At 45.5% G+C, this 19489-nt stretch overlaps 1 protein-coding gene across 4 annotated transcripts; it reads right to left on the bottom strand.

The window, feature by feature from the left end:
• Positions 1 to 173: 173 nt before the first annotated feature.
• apc (APC regulator of WNT signaling pathway) lies at positions 174 to 18642 on the bottom strand. Of its 4 annotated transcripts, XM_068334134.1 has the most exons (17): positions 18408 to 18642; positions 13254 to 13409; positions 11798 to 11885; positions 10837 to 11059; positions 10585 to 10693; positions 9495 to 9608; positions 9265 to 9327; positions 8582 to 8632; positions 8415 to 8501; positions 8082 to 8259; positions 7792 to 7992; positions 7250 to 7345; positions 7011 to 7150; positions 6848 to 6925; positions 6526 to 6642; positions 6230 to 6444; positions 174 to 6146 (listed from the first exon to the last, which is right to left on the bottom strand). In XM_068334134.1, exons 2-17 carry the CDS (start codon positions 13386 to 13388, stop codon positions 1184 to 1186), a joined length of 6858 nt encoding a protein of 2285 aa, XP_068190235.1. In that variant the 5' UTR covers positions 13389 to 13409; positions 18408 to 18642; the 3' UTR covers positions 174 to 1183. The 4 variants fall into 4 exon arrangements, with proteins under 4 accessions (XP_068190235.1, XP_068190234.1, XP_068190237.1 ...); XM_068334133.1 differs by having other exon boundaries at positions 7011 to 7345; XM_068334136.1 differs by lacking the exon at positions 18408 to 18642 and adding an exon at positions 16172 to 16208 and having other exon boundaries at positions 7011 to 7345.
• Between the last annotated feature and the right edge of the window lie 847 nt (positions 18643 to 19489).

Raw genomic sequence — 19489 nt, 5'->3', positions numbered from 1 at the left:
TCAACATCTGTGTTTCTCAACATAAAACCAGAGAATTTATGTATTTCATAGTCTTCGGTCACGATACCATCAGTGATTGGGAGAATGAAAAAATCTTTTTATGTGATAATGTGATAATCATAATGTGTTATTGTGCTCATACTAGTGGAAAAATGAAAAAGAGCCAGTTTGCAACTAAAATGTTGAGTTTAATGTTCATCATGTGTTCATTTAATTTTCATCATTCCACCAGACACTTTTGCCTTCGAGTCGTTTCAACAGATAAACTTACAACCGCGATCAAACATTGTGGAAACTTTTGGCAAAAAATCATTTAGTTTTAAATTATGTGCTTCAGAGTTAAAATGTTTTACAGCAATAACTTACGTTTTACAGTGTTATTTGATTCCAAGGCAATACAGAGCGGAACGTTTTCAGGCAACAGATGATTTATCAGAAAAAATCCTTACAAGTCATCCAGAAATTCAACAACAGACCAAAACTTTTCACAGACCAGTTTTTACACATCAGCTGGTGGCAAACGTCCCGCTCTGGAAAAAAGTGAAGTAAGGTTCTGAAAAACTGGTTTCAACATCAGGGAGACAAAATGAAAATTTTCCTTTCACAGGACAAAAGTGGAAAAATACAAAAAACCAGAAGAAGAGTTCCCAAAAACAATCAATTTATTCGACCTTTAAAAAAGGAATTTCTGAAAAAACTTGACAGCAGATCTAAACCGCAGTTCGGTTTACTTTCGTTTCCAGAAGGAGAAAATAAATTAACAAAACAGATGAAAAAAAATTGCTTTTCAGAACCAAACTTGAAAAAAACAAAAAAACATAAAATTTCTAACAGAGCAGAATCAGCGAGTAGACATTGATATCGTCATCATTCTCATCGTGTTACCATGGTAACTGTCATTGTTAAAGTAAGGGGCGGGACCATGCAGAGACATAGGGAGCGAGGGGGGCGGAGCTAAGCGCTACACATCATTTTAGTGGTATAAAAACATAAAAAGTTCATTTTTAAAGTTTTCTCTTGTTGAATAAAGAAGCTTGACTGATAGCTGAGAATAGCTAATGAGGGTAGAAGAGGGAGGTGAAGGAGCGGGACTTAAATACAGACATCTTGCACTGTTCAGTTCAAAACACTTCATTCCGTTTTATCAACTGTCCCAACTGCGGCAGCCGTTTTGTGTCTGTCGTCACACTGATGTCACGATGTATGAGCCGCGTTCACCGCCTCCTCCTCCTCCGCCACCACCACCGCCAACGCCGCCACCTTCTCCACCTTTTGGCTCACGTTTTTTGGTGACTGGGGTAGGGATAAGTGAAGGTCGTGTGGGGGTTGTCGATGATGACGTTGTGGTGGTTGTCATGGTGATGCCTGTAGTGGTGGTGGTGGTGGTGGTGGTGGTGGCATCAGCGTTGCTCTTTCTCGGGCTGGGGGTGTAGTTGAAGGGGCTGACCCGGGCAGCCACAGCGCCGCTCCGCGCCTGACCGCGCTGCTGCTGCAGCTGCCTGTCGGGAAGCGGAGGTTTGTCATCGAGGCTCTCGCAGCTTCGTCGCAAGTTGAGATTGGAGGAGGAAGAGGAGGAGGAGGTGGGGATTTTGGAGGGGGCGGGGCTGTCTATGACAGGCGGGGCGTTGGTGGTGGTGGGAGAGCGGGCGGAACAGGAAGAGGAAGAGCGTGGATTGTTGACGGGACAGTCTTCCAAACGAACCCACACGTCCTCCGATTTGCTGTTGAAGCTCCGTCCAGCTGATGACTCGCCGCCGCCACTTTTCGCCTTCCTCCACGTGCCCTTCGACCTGGTGGCGCTCTCCTCCTCGCTACGCCCCTTCTCGCTAGACTCTGATGATGCTGACAACACGGACGACGAGCTTCCTGTTCTCTTCCACGTCCCCACACGTGGCAATGACGTTGAGTGTTTGCCACTACCTCCTCCGCCGCTACTATTTTCCCGCTTCCAGGTGCCGGTGCGGCTGAAGCGTGAAGACGTCACTTCCTGTGGACGTGATGGGCTCTCGGAGTGGGAGCGGTTGACATCGTGTCTCCTCGTGGTTGGTGGGAGCGGTTTATCAGGGCTAGGTGGTGACTCCAAAGGCACTGTGGTGGCAGACTCCTCCAGCTTCCTCTTCAGCGTCGGACTTGGCGCTTCCTTGATGAAGGTGGACTGACGGACGAGAGCTGGCTTCTCTGGCTCCGCCTTCTGCTTCTTGGCCGCTGAGGAACTGTTGAACCTCGATGCAGATTCGCTCCTCGGAATGCCGCCGCTGCCGGTCTTGGAGGCCCCGCTCTGTTTGGCCGGCCTAGAGGCCGATGACGACGACGATGACGCGCTACCTGGAGAAGCCGTGCGTGGCAGCTGCGACAACTTCCCCCCTTTCTGATTGGCTGCATTGGCAGAGCGCGAAGGTGTGGACTCCCGAGAGGACCCGCCTCCTTTATCAACACCGTCGTTACTTCCTGGAACTTTGGCCACGGCTGCTGACCTGGGTTTGCTCCGCCCCCTGGCTGCTGGCTCCGCCCTTGGCTTGCCTGTGATCAGACTCCTGTACACCTTCTTGCCCCCTCGCACAGCCTTCGCCTCTTCCTCTTCCTCCTCCTCCTTCTTCTTCTTGGCCTCCGACGTGGTGCGTTCCTCTGCCTTCAGGATTCTCGCTCCTCGCTTCACCAGCTCGCCTTCCTTCTCTTCCACTTCCTCTTGTTCTGTGCTGTGATTGGCTGCTGGGATGCGGAATGGTGAACCCACTGACTTCAGCGACAGGACTGAGTCAGAGTCTGACGACGGCTGGCGGGACAGCGACGAGGTGGCGCCAGCGGCGGCGTTCAGACTGCTGACGATGGAGTTGGCCCCTTCCTGAATCGCCTTCCAATCGAACGATTCAGAGTCCGGAGAGGCGGGGCTTCTTGGCACCTCTGTAGGCTCCTCTTCAGCTAGAATGTTATCGTCGTCTTTGGTTACAGGAAGTGGAGCGGCAACAGCAGCAGGGACTTTCTTCTTCTTCTTGGGCATGGCGGAGCTGATGCACTCCTGCAGAAGGTCGTCTTCTGAGTCGATGCTCAGCGAGCTGAGCGAAGAGTTCCTGGAGAAGCAGACGGGCGTGTCCTCTACATGGAATGCTTTGGGAGCGTAGCCGGTGGTGGCCGAGGGGCGGAGCTTTGACTCTGCTTGTGGAGGAGGAGGAGGGGGAGACTTGGTCGTCGCTTCGTCTTGTTGCTCGGACGGCAGCGGCGGAGCAAACTCCTTGTTGTTATTCTCCTGGTCGATGTCGCTCAAGGAGCTCAGGGACGAGTTCCTGGAGAAGCAGACGGGCGTGTCCTCGATGGCGAACTTCTGCTTCTCGTCCGTTGCTGTGGCGTTGGCGGAAGGTTTTGTTTGAGGGAAAACTGCGGCCGTCTGCTGTTTCCTCTTCCTTCCATCGTCTTTTCTTTTCTTCTCTTCGTCGTCCCTCTCGCCGGCGTCGTCTTCATCGAAGTCAAGTGAGCTCAGCGAGTCGTTGCGCGAGAAGCAGCATGGCGTTCCCTCGATGGGCGTGTAGTGGTGGGGGGAGTCGAAGGCAAACCCAGGCTTGGATTTGGCAGAAGCTGCCGTGGCGACGTTATACAACGCCCGCTGGGGCATGGGCTTGACAGGCGATGTCGGTTTCTTCTTCTGCTGCTGGGGGCCAAAAGGAGGCGAAGCAGCTGCAGGAAGAGGCGGAGGAAGGGGCGGGGCTTGAGCATGCTCAGTGTTCACCACAGCTCTGACTGGTTTCCTGGGTTTGGCTTTGGGCATGGCAGCACTGATGCACTCGGCGAGGATGTCGTCACCATTCTCACCTTCGGGAAGTCTGCCACGCCCCCCCCGAGCAGGTGATGAAAGGCCTACGGGTACGACGACCACTGCTGCCTCCTCATTGGGCGGGGAGTCGATAGTGAGGTCACTGAGGGAGGTGGCGGTGGAGAAGTTCAGTGGCGTTCCCTCCACACAGTAAACTCTCGGCATGTCCTCAGACGGCGGCGGCACGTCTTTCCTCAACTGCGACTGGGTACGGCTTTGAGGGGGGAGGAGCTTGTAAACCGGAAGCTGGCTGGGTTTCCTCGGCGCGGCCTGTTGTGGTTTCTTTGGTTTCCGCGACGACTTGGGCATGGCCATGTTGATGCAGGCTTCAAGGATCTCAATGTCATCGTCGTCGTCCGATTCGTCGAGGATGGGCTTTGGCGCATCCTCCACCCTCTCCTCATTCAGCCCCTCCTCCTCCTCATTTTTCTTCTTCATCTCCGCTGCGATGTACGGCTCGTCCAGACTGAGCGCGCTCAGACTGGAGGCCCGCGAGAAACCGTGTGGCGTGCTCTCTGTGGCGAAGTGCAGAAGGACGTCAGCGCTGCTTTCGTCTTCATCCTTCTTCTTGGCCTCTTCCTGCTCCTTGGCATCCTGCTTCGGTGGCGGCGGCAGCTGTGGCGTCTTGGCACGGCTTGGCGGCATGGTCTGCCCCGGGCTGTCAGGCAGGTCGCTGGGGCTGACCACGCCGCTCGGCACGCCGCTGCACGGCTCGCTGGAGCGCACGGAGCTGGCGATGGATGAGGTGGAGAAGCTGTCGAGGGAACTGACGGACGTGCAGCGGCTGAACATCAGCGGCGTCTCCTGAGCGTACGGCTGCTCCGGCGGACTCTTCGGCGTCCGGGCCCCGGACGATGACGTCGTCACGTGGTGATGGTGATGGTGGTGGTGGGCGTGGCCATGATGGTGGTGGTGACCTCGGCGTCCCCGCGTGGAGGGAACGGCGGCGGTGGCCGTCTGGCTCTCTGCCTCCTTTTGCTGCGTCTGCTGTTGCTCGTCTTTCTCGCTGACAGGAAGTGTCGGGTAGTCATTCCCACCGCCGCCACTGACGACGCTCCTGCCTCTCCTCGTCCTCTCGATGCCGTCGTCCTCTTCCTCTGAAGACAGCGAGGACAACGAGCTGCCTCTGGAGAAACAGATGGGTGTGTCCTCCACGCAGTATGTCTGTGTTGATTCTTGATTGGCTTTTTGCGCCGCCCTATTACCTGTCGGCGGCGGGGGGTGGAGCTTATTGGCGGAGGATGAGGGGGGAGCTGGGGCAGATGGGGCAGCAGTCTCTTCTGGCTTGAAGAGAGACTTGCGGGTGGAGTCAGCGCTATACTTCAGGCTGTAGTCAATTGGCTGCTCACCTGCTGTGTCACCACCATAGTTTGAAGATGCCGTGGCAACGACGTAACGCGGCGGTGCCACAGACACCATTCTGCTGCCAGCTGTTGCCGAGTCACCACCGTCGTTCCTTCTCCTCGGCCTGGTATCCTGTTCGCTGTCATCATCACTCTCTATACCGCCACGGTGACTCGGACTCTGTCTCCCAGAATTCAACTGTTCATCTGAGTATTTTAAGCTGTAGTTGATGGGCGTATCCAATTCGGCGCCGTCGTCATCTGCCATGTGATTGGCGCTACGGATCTTGTGAGCCAAGTCGGCGGGGTACTTCCTGTAGACGCAGCACTTGTTGGCTCCGCTCTCGTCTGATGAGTAGAACGGTTCTGACGACGGTTTGGTTTTACCCCGGTTGCCGTAGCCATCGGCGCTCGTCACGCTGTTGAGGCTGTCGCTGGATGCTCGGACGCTGGGGGGGAACACCGGCCGAGAGTACGCCGCCTCCTCGGGCGTCCTTTTCGACCCGTCGCCGTTCTTCGGGCTGGACAGCACTGGTGTATTCGTATACGAGCGTGTCGCATTCCCTCCTCCTCCAGCACCGTTACAGCCCCGCCCCTTCCTGTGCGCCGCCTTGGGGCTCAGGTTGTCAATGTTGTCGAATGTCTCTGACAGCTGCTGGGCATCCAATTCTTCAAATAGCGCCTTCTGTTTGCGAGCGTGGAGCGACGGGGCACCGGCGCCCGGCGACACCACGCTGGCATCCTTGTAGCGCGCTGGTCGGTTGGCCATCAGGTTCCGCAGGGCGGCGGCGCTTCCCATGGCGATCATTTTGTGGCGGGAGTGAATGAGGTTGCGCAGCATGCCAACAGCACCAAGTTCCCACAATGCCTCCTGATCTTTGGCATCTCTGGCGGAAAGATTCCAAAGTGTTCCGCATGCGTTGGATACGATGGTCAAACTGTGAGACTTCAGGTGTTGCAGCAGCGTCGGCAGGCAGCCGTGTTCACGCAGGATCTGCCTGTAAGAGAAGCACCAAGGAGGACGACATCAGTGCTGAGGATTTCATCAACTCAGTCACAACAGTTTATTAAAGGTTTTAACCTGTGCGCCTCATTGGTTGCGATAAGGCTGGAAACATTGCGAAGGATTCCTCCGCCACTCTCAATGATGGCGAGTGTGTTGGTGTGACTGCGGTGAGTCAGCGTTCCCACCAGGAACTTCAGGGCTCCGTCCACCGCACAGATATCAGCCTTGTTTTCCGTACAGTGAGCCGACAGGTTCCAGAGAGCGCTCAGCACAGACTTCAGAGTCGACTCCTGGCGGTGAAGTAGACAGAGTGAGAAACGCCAATGTCACGGTGCTCAGGACAAACCGATAGATGAGGAGGTTACACTGACCTTCTGGACCTCCAGAGCGCAGCCCATCAGCGCCCGCACACTGCCGACCTCACGCAACGTCTTCTTACTATTGACATCAGCCCGCCAGGACAAGTTCCTCAACACGCTGGCTATCACCTGAAAGAACAGTATAAATATTCAGAAACGTTTTCCAGGAATATGACAATTTAATTTTCTAGAGACAATTAAGAACTAAAAAAAAACCCAACAGAATTGTAAACCTCGATATTGGAGTTGTGACTGTTTGTCTGATTAAGTGTGATCAATGATCTTGTCTGGATGTTATCAACTAGTCAGGTCTGGGACGACCAAGAGCATTTACCTGCTGCAGGTCTTCACTCTCAGACTTCAGCTGGGCAACCATTGCTCTCATGCAGCCCTTCATGGAGCACAGTGTGGCCTGGAAGGACAACAACATGAAGCTACGCTCTGATTGGCTAATGACACAGACATGTGTTTCATATCTATTTGTGTTGGTCTCTCACTTTATTGGCTACGTCTCCAAAGGTGAGGTTGGTGAGGGCCATGCCAGCGTAGCGCCGCAGCGTCACGCTGTAATGATCGCTGCTCAGACCAAACATCTCACAGTCCACCTGCAGCAGCTCCGCCACTGCCTGCAGACCCCCTGTAGAGACAAAAAAACACCAACAGATGATCAATATGCAGTCAACAGGACAGGAAACGAGTCGGGACCCCAGGACAATGTAACTGGTTTCAGACTCACCCAGTTCATTCATGGCATGTCGATGTTCTTCATCGAAGGAGAGTTTCATGAGGACGCAAACGGCGGGACAGATCTGATGTTCCACTGGAGACGGCACTAAAGATATAGAAGTAGAAACATGAACTGTATGGTAGGAATAACATGTGAACAGGCTTAAGGAATAAATTAGGAAATTAGGATCCTAACAAAAATGTATTCCATTAATGTTACAGAAAAAGGACAGAGTCAGATTACTGATGTTTACTAAATGTGGGGATTATTAGTTAATAGTTTGAGAAGACTTCAAACCAAAAATGAAATAGATGTTCATTGCTTTACTGTTAAGCTGTAAAGTCTCAGCAAATAATTTCACACATTATTGGAATACTGTTGCTTAAACTGCTACTGTTGCTTCAACTGTTGCTTAAAACGCTATAGTTTTGAACCACCACAGTCTTGAATCATCCTCTGTCCTTAACAATCTATGTGTCTTTAATCTTCCAATTCTGTCCTGATCAGATTTGTCATGCTTTCTCCTAATCAGAGAGTGTGACATCACTCACTCGGGTTGTCCTCCTGGTCGACGCCCCTCTCATGGTTCTCCTGCCAGCTCCAACACGCCTCACAGTAATGACGCACCTGCTCCAGCAGGTGGAGCACTCTGATCTCACGTCGGCCTCTCTTATCGTCCGGCTGACTGTGGACGATGTTGTGCAGAGCTGCCGATGCCCGAGCGCGGGCCTCTTTGCTACCACGAGAGTTACCTGATCATAGAACACAGGTTAGGTGATATTCTCACCACACTAAGGGGAAATATAAATAAACACGTGATATAAGAACATTAAATAACTACCTAAGAGCAGGGAGTCCTTGTCATTGCCATGGAGCAGCTGGATTAGCAGTGGGAGACACCCAGACTGACGCATGGCGATGCAGGAGTCCTGAGAGCTGGACATGGCGAGCAGTGTACGTGACATGTCGTCTTTATCATGAGTCCCCAACATGGACAGAAGACTGTACACCATCTCCACCTGCAGAGGGTAACAGAGAGGTACATTTTTTTACAGGGTACACACTCCACACTTTTCAGGGGGTGTCAGACACTTAATTTCTAAAGAGATTTCTTACAGTGTGATTTGGACACTTTTTTCAACAGTATTTAGTGCTATTAGGGAAAATTACCAACCTTGGTTCCCAGGTGGCTGGTGATTCGTCGAGGAACAGAGTATGCCGTCTCATTGGCCGGCTCAAGGTCCAATCTGCTGCTGGAGCTCTGAAGGGCGTGAAGAAGAAAGTTTAAGTCAAGATTTAAAAAAGATAAGAGACAAAAAACAGTGAAAGACAGGTTCTCACCTGAGCTCCAGCTAGGTCACTACTGTCGCTGGGGCCCTGAGCTTCCTCCACCTGAAGACAGTGAGATTAAAGTTAATCCAGTGTAAATATAGAAATAATAGTTCATCAGCCTGCCTGAGAGACGCCCCACCCCATCTTAGAGCCATGTTGCTTCACAATACCTAACATTAATACGAGTTTTAACTGGAGGGGCAAATAGTGCAGTGGTTATAGTGAGCGCCCCTGACATTGAGGTAACAGTCTGGTTGACATGGACTTGATTCGACTGGAAGACATTGGAAGACGCTTCTCAAGATGTCCTATTAACTAAAGGCAAACATAAAAACAAATACAGCAATAAAACCTAAATTTAAAGTGGTCACTGGTCAGATTTGGAACTTTACTGAGCCAAATGAACATTCTGATACGTGGACTGTTTCAAAAAATCCCAGTCCAGCTTTGGAGATCTTTTAGACTGTTTCACATAGGCTCCAGCTCCCTGTGACCCGCTACGGCGGATGAAGCGGTAGAAAATGAATGAATGAATGTGCTGCAGGAACATATGTGATGATTTTTATAGACGTTTTTTTTAAAAATCTGTTTGGACGTTTGATTGGAGGCTGAACAATGAACCCAGCTCCTGATTGGATGACTGCATGTGTGAACAGTTCATTGTTCTAGTATGATGACAAAAGGAGGGTTACCTGAAGATGAGCTCCCAGCCTCAGAATGTCCTTCTCTATCTGCTGAATACGAGACACACGAGCCTGAGCCACACACACACACACACACACACACACACACACACACACACACACACACACACACACACACACACACACACACACACACACACACACACAATTACTGTGTACTTAAATCTGTTTGGATTGAAACTTTATTATCACATCATAGAATTCCAGTGAGTTCTTACCTGCGCTCTCCTCTCCATCTCCTGACAGGAACCCAGCTGTTTCTCCATGGCTGAACGGATCTGGCGGGCTTCAAACTCCAGCTGACGACGGCTCATGTCCGTCTGTAGAGAGAACTACAAAAACTACTCGTTAACTCCAGCTGATGCATGCATGTGTGTGTATGATCATGTCTATCTGCATACAACTACAACCCTGTTTCCAAGAAAGTTGGTACAGACGCAACAAGACACTAGAAAAGTTGGGAACTGGTAAGCACCTGGAACATCTCTAAAATAATGATGTTAACTGGAAACAGGGTGGTAACATGAGTGGATATTAAAAACAGTATCCAGATTCTTTCTAATGTAATGAGAAGAGAGATGGGATGATGATGATGGGATGCAAGACAGTAGTAAAGAAGACCGTGTCCCAATATTTTTGAAATGCGTTATTAGCATCACATTCAAAATGAAGACATAATATTCAAAAACAAACTGGTTTAAATCAGAGGTTTGAAACGGTTCATGGACCAAAAAAAAAACAACCCAAAAAACTTTGTTAATGTTCTGGAACAGCATGTGTTATTCAAAATAATAGTAACCGGTTCATACTGGGGGGGTTTCATTCTTGAAAAAAAAAAATCTGACCTCATGTTTCTCAATGCCTCATGAGAGCGGAGAGAAGTTGAGGCATATGACCAGCAGTCAAGGAAAAGGCAGTCGTTATATTCATAGCTGGTAAACACTGCAGTCTGTCAGTCTTAAAGAATGTTTGATTTAGGCATTAACTTATTGGCTGCATCCACTTTCAGAGCAGAGTTCCCCAGACTCTGCTCTGTAACTTTGTTGTTACCTATTTATATTTAAAAGGAACTTAATTAACCAGTTCGGGAACTATATTTTTTTTGTTCTAACCGGTTTAGGTACGTCAATTCTTGGGTGGAAAGTAAAACTGGAAACATTATAATAGTGTTTCTGTTTGGAACAAAGCAATTGGCAAAACATTCTGTTTCAAAGCCCTGGTTTAAATGTTGGGTTCTAATGATTTGCAAAAACAAATTTGCACTATTTGCACCGGTTAACTCCAGCTAATCACTTGTGTCATATTTACATTTTCTGTGAGCGGCAGACTGTCGATCCTTTTTGTGAGATTCTGCAGCTGACCGTAGTACCAGTCCTTCTCCTTTTCCTCCTTCTCCAGCTCAGCCAATAACAGTGACCTGTCAGGCAGGATCGACCAATCCCAGAGCAGAAAAACAGAGTGATATGATTACAAAACTGGTCAAAATCTTTACAGTACTGTAATTAGGAATGTCACTTGTTACTGTCACAGTACAAATGTCGTGTCAGCACTCAGCCGTACCTTTCCTTCTCTAGCTCCTCCAAACAGCGGTCATTGCTATCTCTGCCCACCGACAGAAGCCCCCTCCTGGAGAAAACAGCGGTCAGTGGGGGGGTTGGAGCTCCAGAGCCTCCAGCTGCTCCTGCAGGAGCTCCAGAGCTGGACGAGGCTGAGCTGGAAGAGGACGAGGGGGGCAGAGGAGGCCTCGACCTCGGCTTAAAACCTGCAGACTCCAGACTCATTTCTGGAGGAGAAAACACCTCAGATTAGACAGAAAAATTAAAGATACATGAAAAAAGAAGGATGAAACAGAATGGGATCAGTTCTTAATTATTTGACATTCAGTTAAATTTTAAGTCGTGGATGCTCAGACACTCCCAACTGGACCATTCCAAAGGTAAAGAAGTTCATAGATAGCACACGATAGGATCAGGATAAAATGCAAAAGGGGCACAATTTATATGTCAGATCACTACCTACAGAATAACATCAGTTTTTGCACACCATGATATCAACATCTACTAACTACAATGTTAAGACTAGTAAGGGCCAAAGAACAAAGCTGACAGTGTTGTCTGTGAGCTACAAATGGAAGTTAATACTCTAATGTGAAGCACAAGACATACAGTATCAACTACTTCCTAAAAACACCACCATCCAGTCTGGATCAGATCTTATCCGAGACAGACGGACTCTTACAAGTCCAGGTATTAGACAGACCCGCCTCCAACTGATCACTTGTGAACAACAGTTTACGAGCATCTTGCAGATGTCAAATTCAGAATGAGACATTTGTAGGAATCACTACAGTTTACCAGTGTGAACGTTAAATATACTGTATTTTGACTAGCTGATATCACTTAAATGTAAAAAAAATGGTTTAAAATGGTTGTTTTTCTTGACTTGGTTTAATACGTGTCATTGCTTACTGTGTGTGTGTGTGTGTGTGTGTGTGTGTGTATGTGTGTGTGTGTGTGTTTACCCTTTAGCTTCTCTATTAACTCCATCTGAGAGCCGCAAGCCTCTCCAGATTCTTCTTCTATGGTGCCCTGCAGCTGCTTCAGCACTTCCTGGAAAACAGGAAGAAAATCAGTTCCATTAAAAAACACACACACACATACACACACACCTAATTCATACAACTTCATTATCTTTATTTAAGGGTAATTCAGTTTTAGAATCTACCCTCAAACTCAGACAGGCAGCATCATGTCAGAAATCATACGTCAGCTCATGGGCTCAAGGCAAAGAAATTTCCCCTTCTTCTCCCCAGTGGCCATAAACAGACTGACAACACAACAAACACACATCATATTCAAACACAACTAATAATTATGACATCATCAATGATAATCACAATGCTGTCTTGACTCTGTTGTTCAGTCTTAGACCACAGACCACCCTGTCCACTCACCACGATGAAACGACAGCGTTCATACAGCGACATGGTGGAAACTAGCACTCACATTGTCCAAGTTTGTTTTCAGCTCATCAACATATAACAGGAAACAGGACTCAGGAAATGGGAAGTGAGTGTGTGTTTGGAGAGGAAAGGACGAGACAATAAGCAGAAAAACAGCCAATCACAGAAAGGGAGAGGATAAAACAACAGAGGGAGAAAATCAGAAACTAGTGTACCAAAAAAGGAGAAAAAATAAATGAATGAAATGTAAACTGGGAGGAAATAATTACTTAACAGTCAAAATCAACAAAACTAGAAAAATAAAAATTAAGATTGAAGGACATAACTAAAACTAAAAATTTCTTCATAAAACTGAAAAAATGGTGACAATACTGTATATACAAATAAACCAACACACAGAAGAGCACACGCCTTAGTGACAAAAAACTATAGGAAAGAATTAACAAATCTAGATATAGGATAAAGGAGAGGAGAGGAAGTCTAACAACAAGAACATAAACACGGAAAAACACAAAGGAGTGAGAACAAAAGATGACAGACAGCTCATCCTGACCAGTTTCCTGAGTCCCCTATGGCCAAGATCTGCTAAAACACAGACAACTCACTCCAAGCTACAACCAGTAGTAAAGTTCAGAACAGCATGTGATTGGTTGAAAATACCACAGGTCTATTCTGGGCCGCAGAGAGACAGTGACTTTATATGACAGCGAGAGCGAGAGGGGAAAAGCAAGGAAGACAGTAAGGAAGACAGAGTTAATAAATGAGAAAGAGAGAGACAGAGAGACAGAGAGACAGAGAGAGAGAGCGAGAGAGCGCGAGAGAGAGAGAGAGAGAGAGAGAGAGAGAGAGAGGGAGAGAGAGAGATGCTGACTTGTCATGGCAGGGGTAGATAGAAAGGGAGGGGGAGTGACACTAAGTTTTTATGACAGAGAGAAAAAGGATTTACAGAACAGAGAGAGTACTCTGTGGTACCAATGGTGCCACATAGCACCATGGGGGGTACTGCAGTACTGACCTTCATGTTGGAGGCCTCCGTCTCCAGTTTGGTCAGGTGATTGGAGTTGTCCTGCAGCTCCTGTCTCAGGTTGGAGTTCTCCATCTTCAGCACCTCCACCTGCCTCAGCAGCTGGTCATAGGACACCGCCGCCATGCTGGAAGGCCCGCCACTGACCTGCAGAACACCAGCCATCACTGTACTGCAGTCCTCCTGTAGGTACTCTAATCCAGTCTGTACACACTACTGCAGTGGAAGCCTGTGTGTCATGTTGTGTTTGCTTTGAGTCACATGGTTCAGCAGCTGATCACACAAACATGTCAGTACGACTAGAGCGTACTGACGCGGGTTCTGGGACTGCTGTTATGCAGTGTGCAGAATTATGAAGCTAGATTTTTCTACCAGGATTCTGACCTGGTTGGTAACAAGTCCATCCTCCGTGGCTCATCCTATGGGATTAACGTTAATCTAACATTACTTTAACGCGGACTCAGATTCTGGGCCGTGTGGCTCGTTCACTAGCTTGGAAACCTAGTCCCAGCATCAGCCAAGCCAACCGACCAATCAGAAATCACTGATGTTGTTGTCAAACTGCTTGATAATAAAACGAAGAATTTAACACAACTGGCAAGGACTATGACTGTATTTATAACGGCGCAGATTAACATTCCTGAAATTTTACGCTTTTTCTCCCTGTTACTAGTCCCATGGGAAAAAAACACAGAGAGGAAAAGTCGTCAGTTGTGTTTAGTCATGTGTCCCCCATCAGAAAAACTGTAAAAAAACAAATTTAAATCTCATTATAAATGAAATGAAATCATCATGACCAGTGGCCTTGCCCATCTTTCTTTTGGGCCTCAAGGCCAACAAGAACACCCACAGGGCCCAAAGAAATGGGGAAAAATAATGTAAAACAAAATAAAACATAATAAACGAATAAATGAATAAATAAATACATAAAAATGGTTGTCTGTCTATATTTGGCCTTGCAATGAGCTGGCGTCTCATCTGGAGTGCCTAACCTGCACCCACGATGATTATGGTTGTCTTGTCTTCAAGAAATAATAAATGTATAATAATAATGATTTTAATACGACAATATTTTGTTATGAAACTGCAGTCATAGTTTGAAGTTAAAGAATGACCATAAATGTAACGTTTGACAAGTGTATTAATTTTTGTACTAGTGTGCTGGTTTAGCTTAAGTAGGTTAACTCATTTTCATTATTTACGACTTAATGTCAGTGGCTAACAGAATAGCAAACCCTTAGCTGGCTAACAGACCTCATCTACATGTATGGAGATAACTGGAAGATGACAGTGACGACTTCTGGGTGTCAAACAATAATCTGCACATGAAGGAATCGACCCACATGTGCTCTCGCTCTTTCAAAAAACAGGTTTATTTTGTTTTCTTTAATAATTTAAGGAAACAAAATAATTAAATTTGGTTTTAAACAAAAACAATACTCAAATGTGGAAAAATTATTAAAAATAATTTTAATATAAAATTGCTTTTGAAACACAAAAAGTCCACCAATCAACATGTTTAGAACTGAGATGTAACTTGCACTCTGACGCAACGTTTCCAGCTGCAGATGCCAACTAAGTTATTTTGGAACAAGATTAATAATACCTGTCAAGTAACCAACACAATGATTACATTTTCTTTCACATGGTGGCATCTTAATAGATTCATACATGGCTAAAATGATCTGCTGCAGGTCCGCATCAAATGTGGAACAAGATTTAAGTAACTTTGTGACCATAACCAGCTGCAACAGGAATGCAGAAGAGCATCTCAGAATGAAGCAGATGGAAGACAGCAGCAGAAAACTGCAGCAAGCACCAGTTCTGCCCACAAGAACAAAGAACTAAGGCTACAATTTGTACCATAATCAGACAAAAGAAGAACGGGGACATGTTTCCTGGGATGTTCATTCTGCATCAAGGGTTATTTAATCCCTCTATGACAGAAATAATACTCCTGGTTTACAGTGATGATTCTAATACTTCACTTTGATAATGTGTTTATTTAACTGCAACAATTTCTATGATGAATAAGTATATTATGTCATGTTTTACTGAGGCTATAGTCATACTTTTCTTATATGGTAATACTGTACCTGACTGTGATTTTATTATAACTTTATTGATATAATACTACTACTTTACTGGGAAGAGAATGCTACTTTAATGACATAATAATACCATATCAATATTACAGTACTACTATCTTTAATACTCTCACTTTATTGACATAATACTTGTACTATAGAATAAAAACACTATCACTTCATTGAGATAATACTACGACTACTTTACTGTGATATTTTCCAACAACCTCACTGGGATGACTGAACGTGTGCCATTTCGCAGTACTACATTAGTACTACATCAGTACTACATCAGTACTACAGTTCAGATGCAGAGAACACAACTGCCATTGATGCTCACATCATCTGCATGATGAATTATTAAAATATCACCCTGTGATTAATGACAATCATCGTAGCAATCAGTCTGACTCTGAGTCAGCTAGAAACACCCATCTCCTTCCTCTTAATTTCTACTTCCTCCCTGTCTTCACACTCCACCTGCCTGAACAGCCATTTTATCTCCCTCCTCCCTCCATCATCTCTGCATCCCCAAATCCTTTGCTGTCGATCCTTGCTCCATCCCGTCCGACTCTCTCCATCATCCATCCCTATTTCCACCTCCATTTTTTCTTTCTATCTAAAGACATTCTATCCAGGAGACGACGATATCAGAGAACAGACAATGAAAGAAGAAAAAAACACATCCTTCCTCCTCCTTTGTACTTGTGCTCCCTCCTTCACTCCCTCTCTGTAATACGACCTTAAATAAAACCAATCCAGACAAAGGATGAATGAAGGAAGGACAGATTGTGGATAAAGAAAGAGAAAATGGCAGCTCACCCCATCACTGCAGCCTCCATCAGCCTCCCTCTCCCTCAACCTCTGACAGACGGCAGTCAGCTGGGTGACCCAGCAGCCAATCAGAAACCAGTGGCAGAGACGGTGAGAGAGGGGGATGGAAGAAGAGAGTGTATGTGTGTGGAGGGGTAATTTCTCCCAGCATGCTTTGCAGTTGCTGCAGGCAGACTGACCGGTTTAATACAACATGTGTTTACTTCTATCATTGTGAGGACTCCGGAACCACAGCACTCGTATAAAAGAGTCTGTTCACTATTAGCAGCTCCATTGAGCCAAAATTGGCTGCAATTCACCAAGACGCTTTATAGTTGGTCCTTTGGGAACAAGATTGAATGGAGCTAATGCCTGAAATGATTTCAACTCGCTTCCAGACAAAAGTAATGCAAATTAATGATTTCCCAGAAGTGAAATGAAAACATACTAACATTGTTTGGTTTTTCGTAATTGGTAAATAATGCTAATTGTTCAGTTAAGGATTTAAAGATTTCGCTTGCAAGTTCCACAAAGTGATTTGTGGTGTGATGTCACAAATCGTTCAGTAAAAGTATTCTCAACAATTTAAACAGCAAAAAATATCTCATGGAATTTTTAGCCATTTTATATGATCTCTTATCCAGGCTTCTATTCGACAGTATTTATGATGTCACTCAGTGCATCTGGTTTATCACCCGTTTGATCGTTGTGCCAGTAACTCATGAATTGACAAATGTCCGTGTTGACTAGCATATAAAAGTTCATTCCAATATCATAAAAAATTTAGTTGGTTTATTGATATTCACTGATGACAAATAAAAGTAAACACACAAAAGTTAAACTCCATGTTTAACTTTTATGTTTCATCACTCTGTGTGTGTGTGTGTGTGTGTGTGTGTGTGTGTGTGTGTGTGTGTGTGTGTGTGTGTGTGTGTGTGTGTGTCTTTGTGTAACTAACCTAATGACACAAATGAAGGTCAACAAGTTGAGAGCTTCAAAAATTAACTGCAGCTTTTTATTTTCTGTGGAATATTTTCCTGAAAATATTTCTAATTTAGCGACACATATTACCGGAAGCATATTCCCCACGTACATTTACCGTACATTCTTACCCAGCCATTGAACATCACTATACTGTATTTAACTTTCATTCTTTGCTTACCTTAATCTAAGCTGGAAGTCACAGCAATTTGCTTTAAATGCTATGCTAGTATATCCCTGTCATCATCTAGGTGTGTCTGCTGCACAATGTGAACTCGACGAATAGTGCAGATTCCATCAGTTCAGGAGTTGCTGTATTGACGATGTGCTATTGTGTTAAAGCAATTCTACTTTATAAAATACTGAATATTCCGCACTATGTTTTCCTTTCTTTCTTCAGTGTGTTGTGATCCCAAAGTTTCTCTGCAGTAACCTTTCCTTTGTCGCCTCACTATTTCTTTCTTATGCATTTTTAACACAAAAATAAACACAGGTGCTGCCTGTTTGCCCTGATTTGAACAAAGCATAATTCTCAGAAATCGATTATTAAATATCGAGTGAATAAATGGAATCACTTGTGTTTAATTTTGACAACTTAATATCACAACAATGGTGTTCTGAAGTAAAACAATTATTATGCTACAAACACTGTCGACATTGTACATTGCGTGTGGACAGAATTATTAGTGTCATTATTTGTATTATGTGTATAACATCACTGAAGTACTGTAAAGTAAAAGGAGTACTTGTCAGAAAATATGAGTGCTTTATAGCAGTACTATAGAGCCTTTGCAGCACTTAAGCATTACCATATTGTATTTTTATAATCATAATAGTATGGTAGCATATCAGCAGTACAGTTAGAATACTATACATATAATTGTACACAGTTACAATAATGTGCAGTAACAAGAGAAAGTATATTGCGGTATAGCCGCAAGCTAACTATTAATATTAATTGAAGTATTGCACATTTGCTGCATACTAGTATTGAAGTACTAAAACCCAGTAACAGTATTTTTATGACAAAAGCTACAGATCTATCAACTAGCTAAACATTCCATCCGACCCTCTACTTTACCACCATTTCCAGTGTAAACACCCACACATGCCGGCATTCTGCTGGCAGAACCACCATCCGTTCTTCCGTTACAGGCCCGTTAGAACCATTGGACCGCACCAGTCGGTCCACGACACCACCCCGGTACCGACACCCAACCAAAACAAACGGTTAGCATGAAGCCAACTAGCGGCTCGGTCTCACCGTCCCAGGCTGGAGAAAACGACTCTATCCTCGTTGGACCGCTCGGAGGGGCATCGCCGAAACACACAGCCGGTCGGAGGGCCGCTAGAAATGGTTGTAGTCACTCATGTCTCCGGCCAGTGTGGGGGAAATTAGTTTAGCAAAGTCCAGGCCAAGTTTGAACTGCTAGCCGCTTCAGCTACTCCTAGCTGGGCCTTATTGTTGAGGACGACCTGCTCCTGTCCGCCATCTTGAATGTGTGTGGAACCCAGATTATTTACAGAAGTACACGTACCACAAAACAAAGGTTCCATACCCAATGGAGCTAAAGTGTGAAATAAAAACACTAAGATTACTGGAACATGTTTCTTTAAATTCATCTTCATGTTTTGTTGCATCTACAAATTTGACCAATTGAGTTAAACCTAAAATCCAAAACTTTAAAATCCGCAGGTGAAAAATGAAATGACATCAAAAATTAAAGTTGATTGTTTAAGAAATAAAACATGCATCCACTAGACAAAATAACTGCTTGACATAAAAATCAGTAACATGTCCATAATTGGGTGCCATTAAAAAGTATCACAAACATGTCAAAAACAGAGTTTAAGACTAAGATTACAATTTTTTAACTTCAGAAGAACCTAAACATTGAGCATTATTTTAAGACTTTAGAGGTTTTGTTATCAATGTAAAAAAAAAAAAAGATGAAAGACCACAGGAAATTCAAATTAATGCCATGTATTCATCTATTCATTCTCTAAGTTAAATAAATTTATTCCGTTTGCTTTATTAATCTTTCTTTGAGCAAAAACCCTCTTCGGTTCTTAAGTGGTGTATCAATGATGATACACCACTTCAATGATGAACCTGTGTGTGTGCGTCCTTTTGTCTTTAGAACGTAAAGGGACAAGTGTTGTGCTATCTATGTTTGTGTAATCAGATGCGATTTGTGATCATTTCAATTTTAAAAAGTCTTTATTTTGAATCGATGTTGTTTTACGTACTCTTCTCTTCGACAGTCACTTGATGGTGCTGTTGTTGTCGACTATTCTCGAGTAAAACGTTTTAAAAACCTTTATTGTGAAATTCTCAACAGGAAG

This window comes from Antennarius striatus, chromosome 15, assembly GCF_040054535.1.
Source record: "Antennarius striatus isolate MH-2024 chromosome 15, ASM4005453v1, whole genome shotgun sequence".
Lineage (NCBI taxonomy): Eukaryota > Metazoa > Chordata > Actinopteri > Lophiiformes > Antennariidae > Antennarius > Antennarius striatus.
The sequence above is the reverse complement of the archived record's forward strand: the minus strand, read 5'-3'. Positions and strand labels throughout refer to the sequence as shown.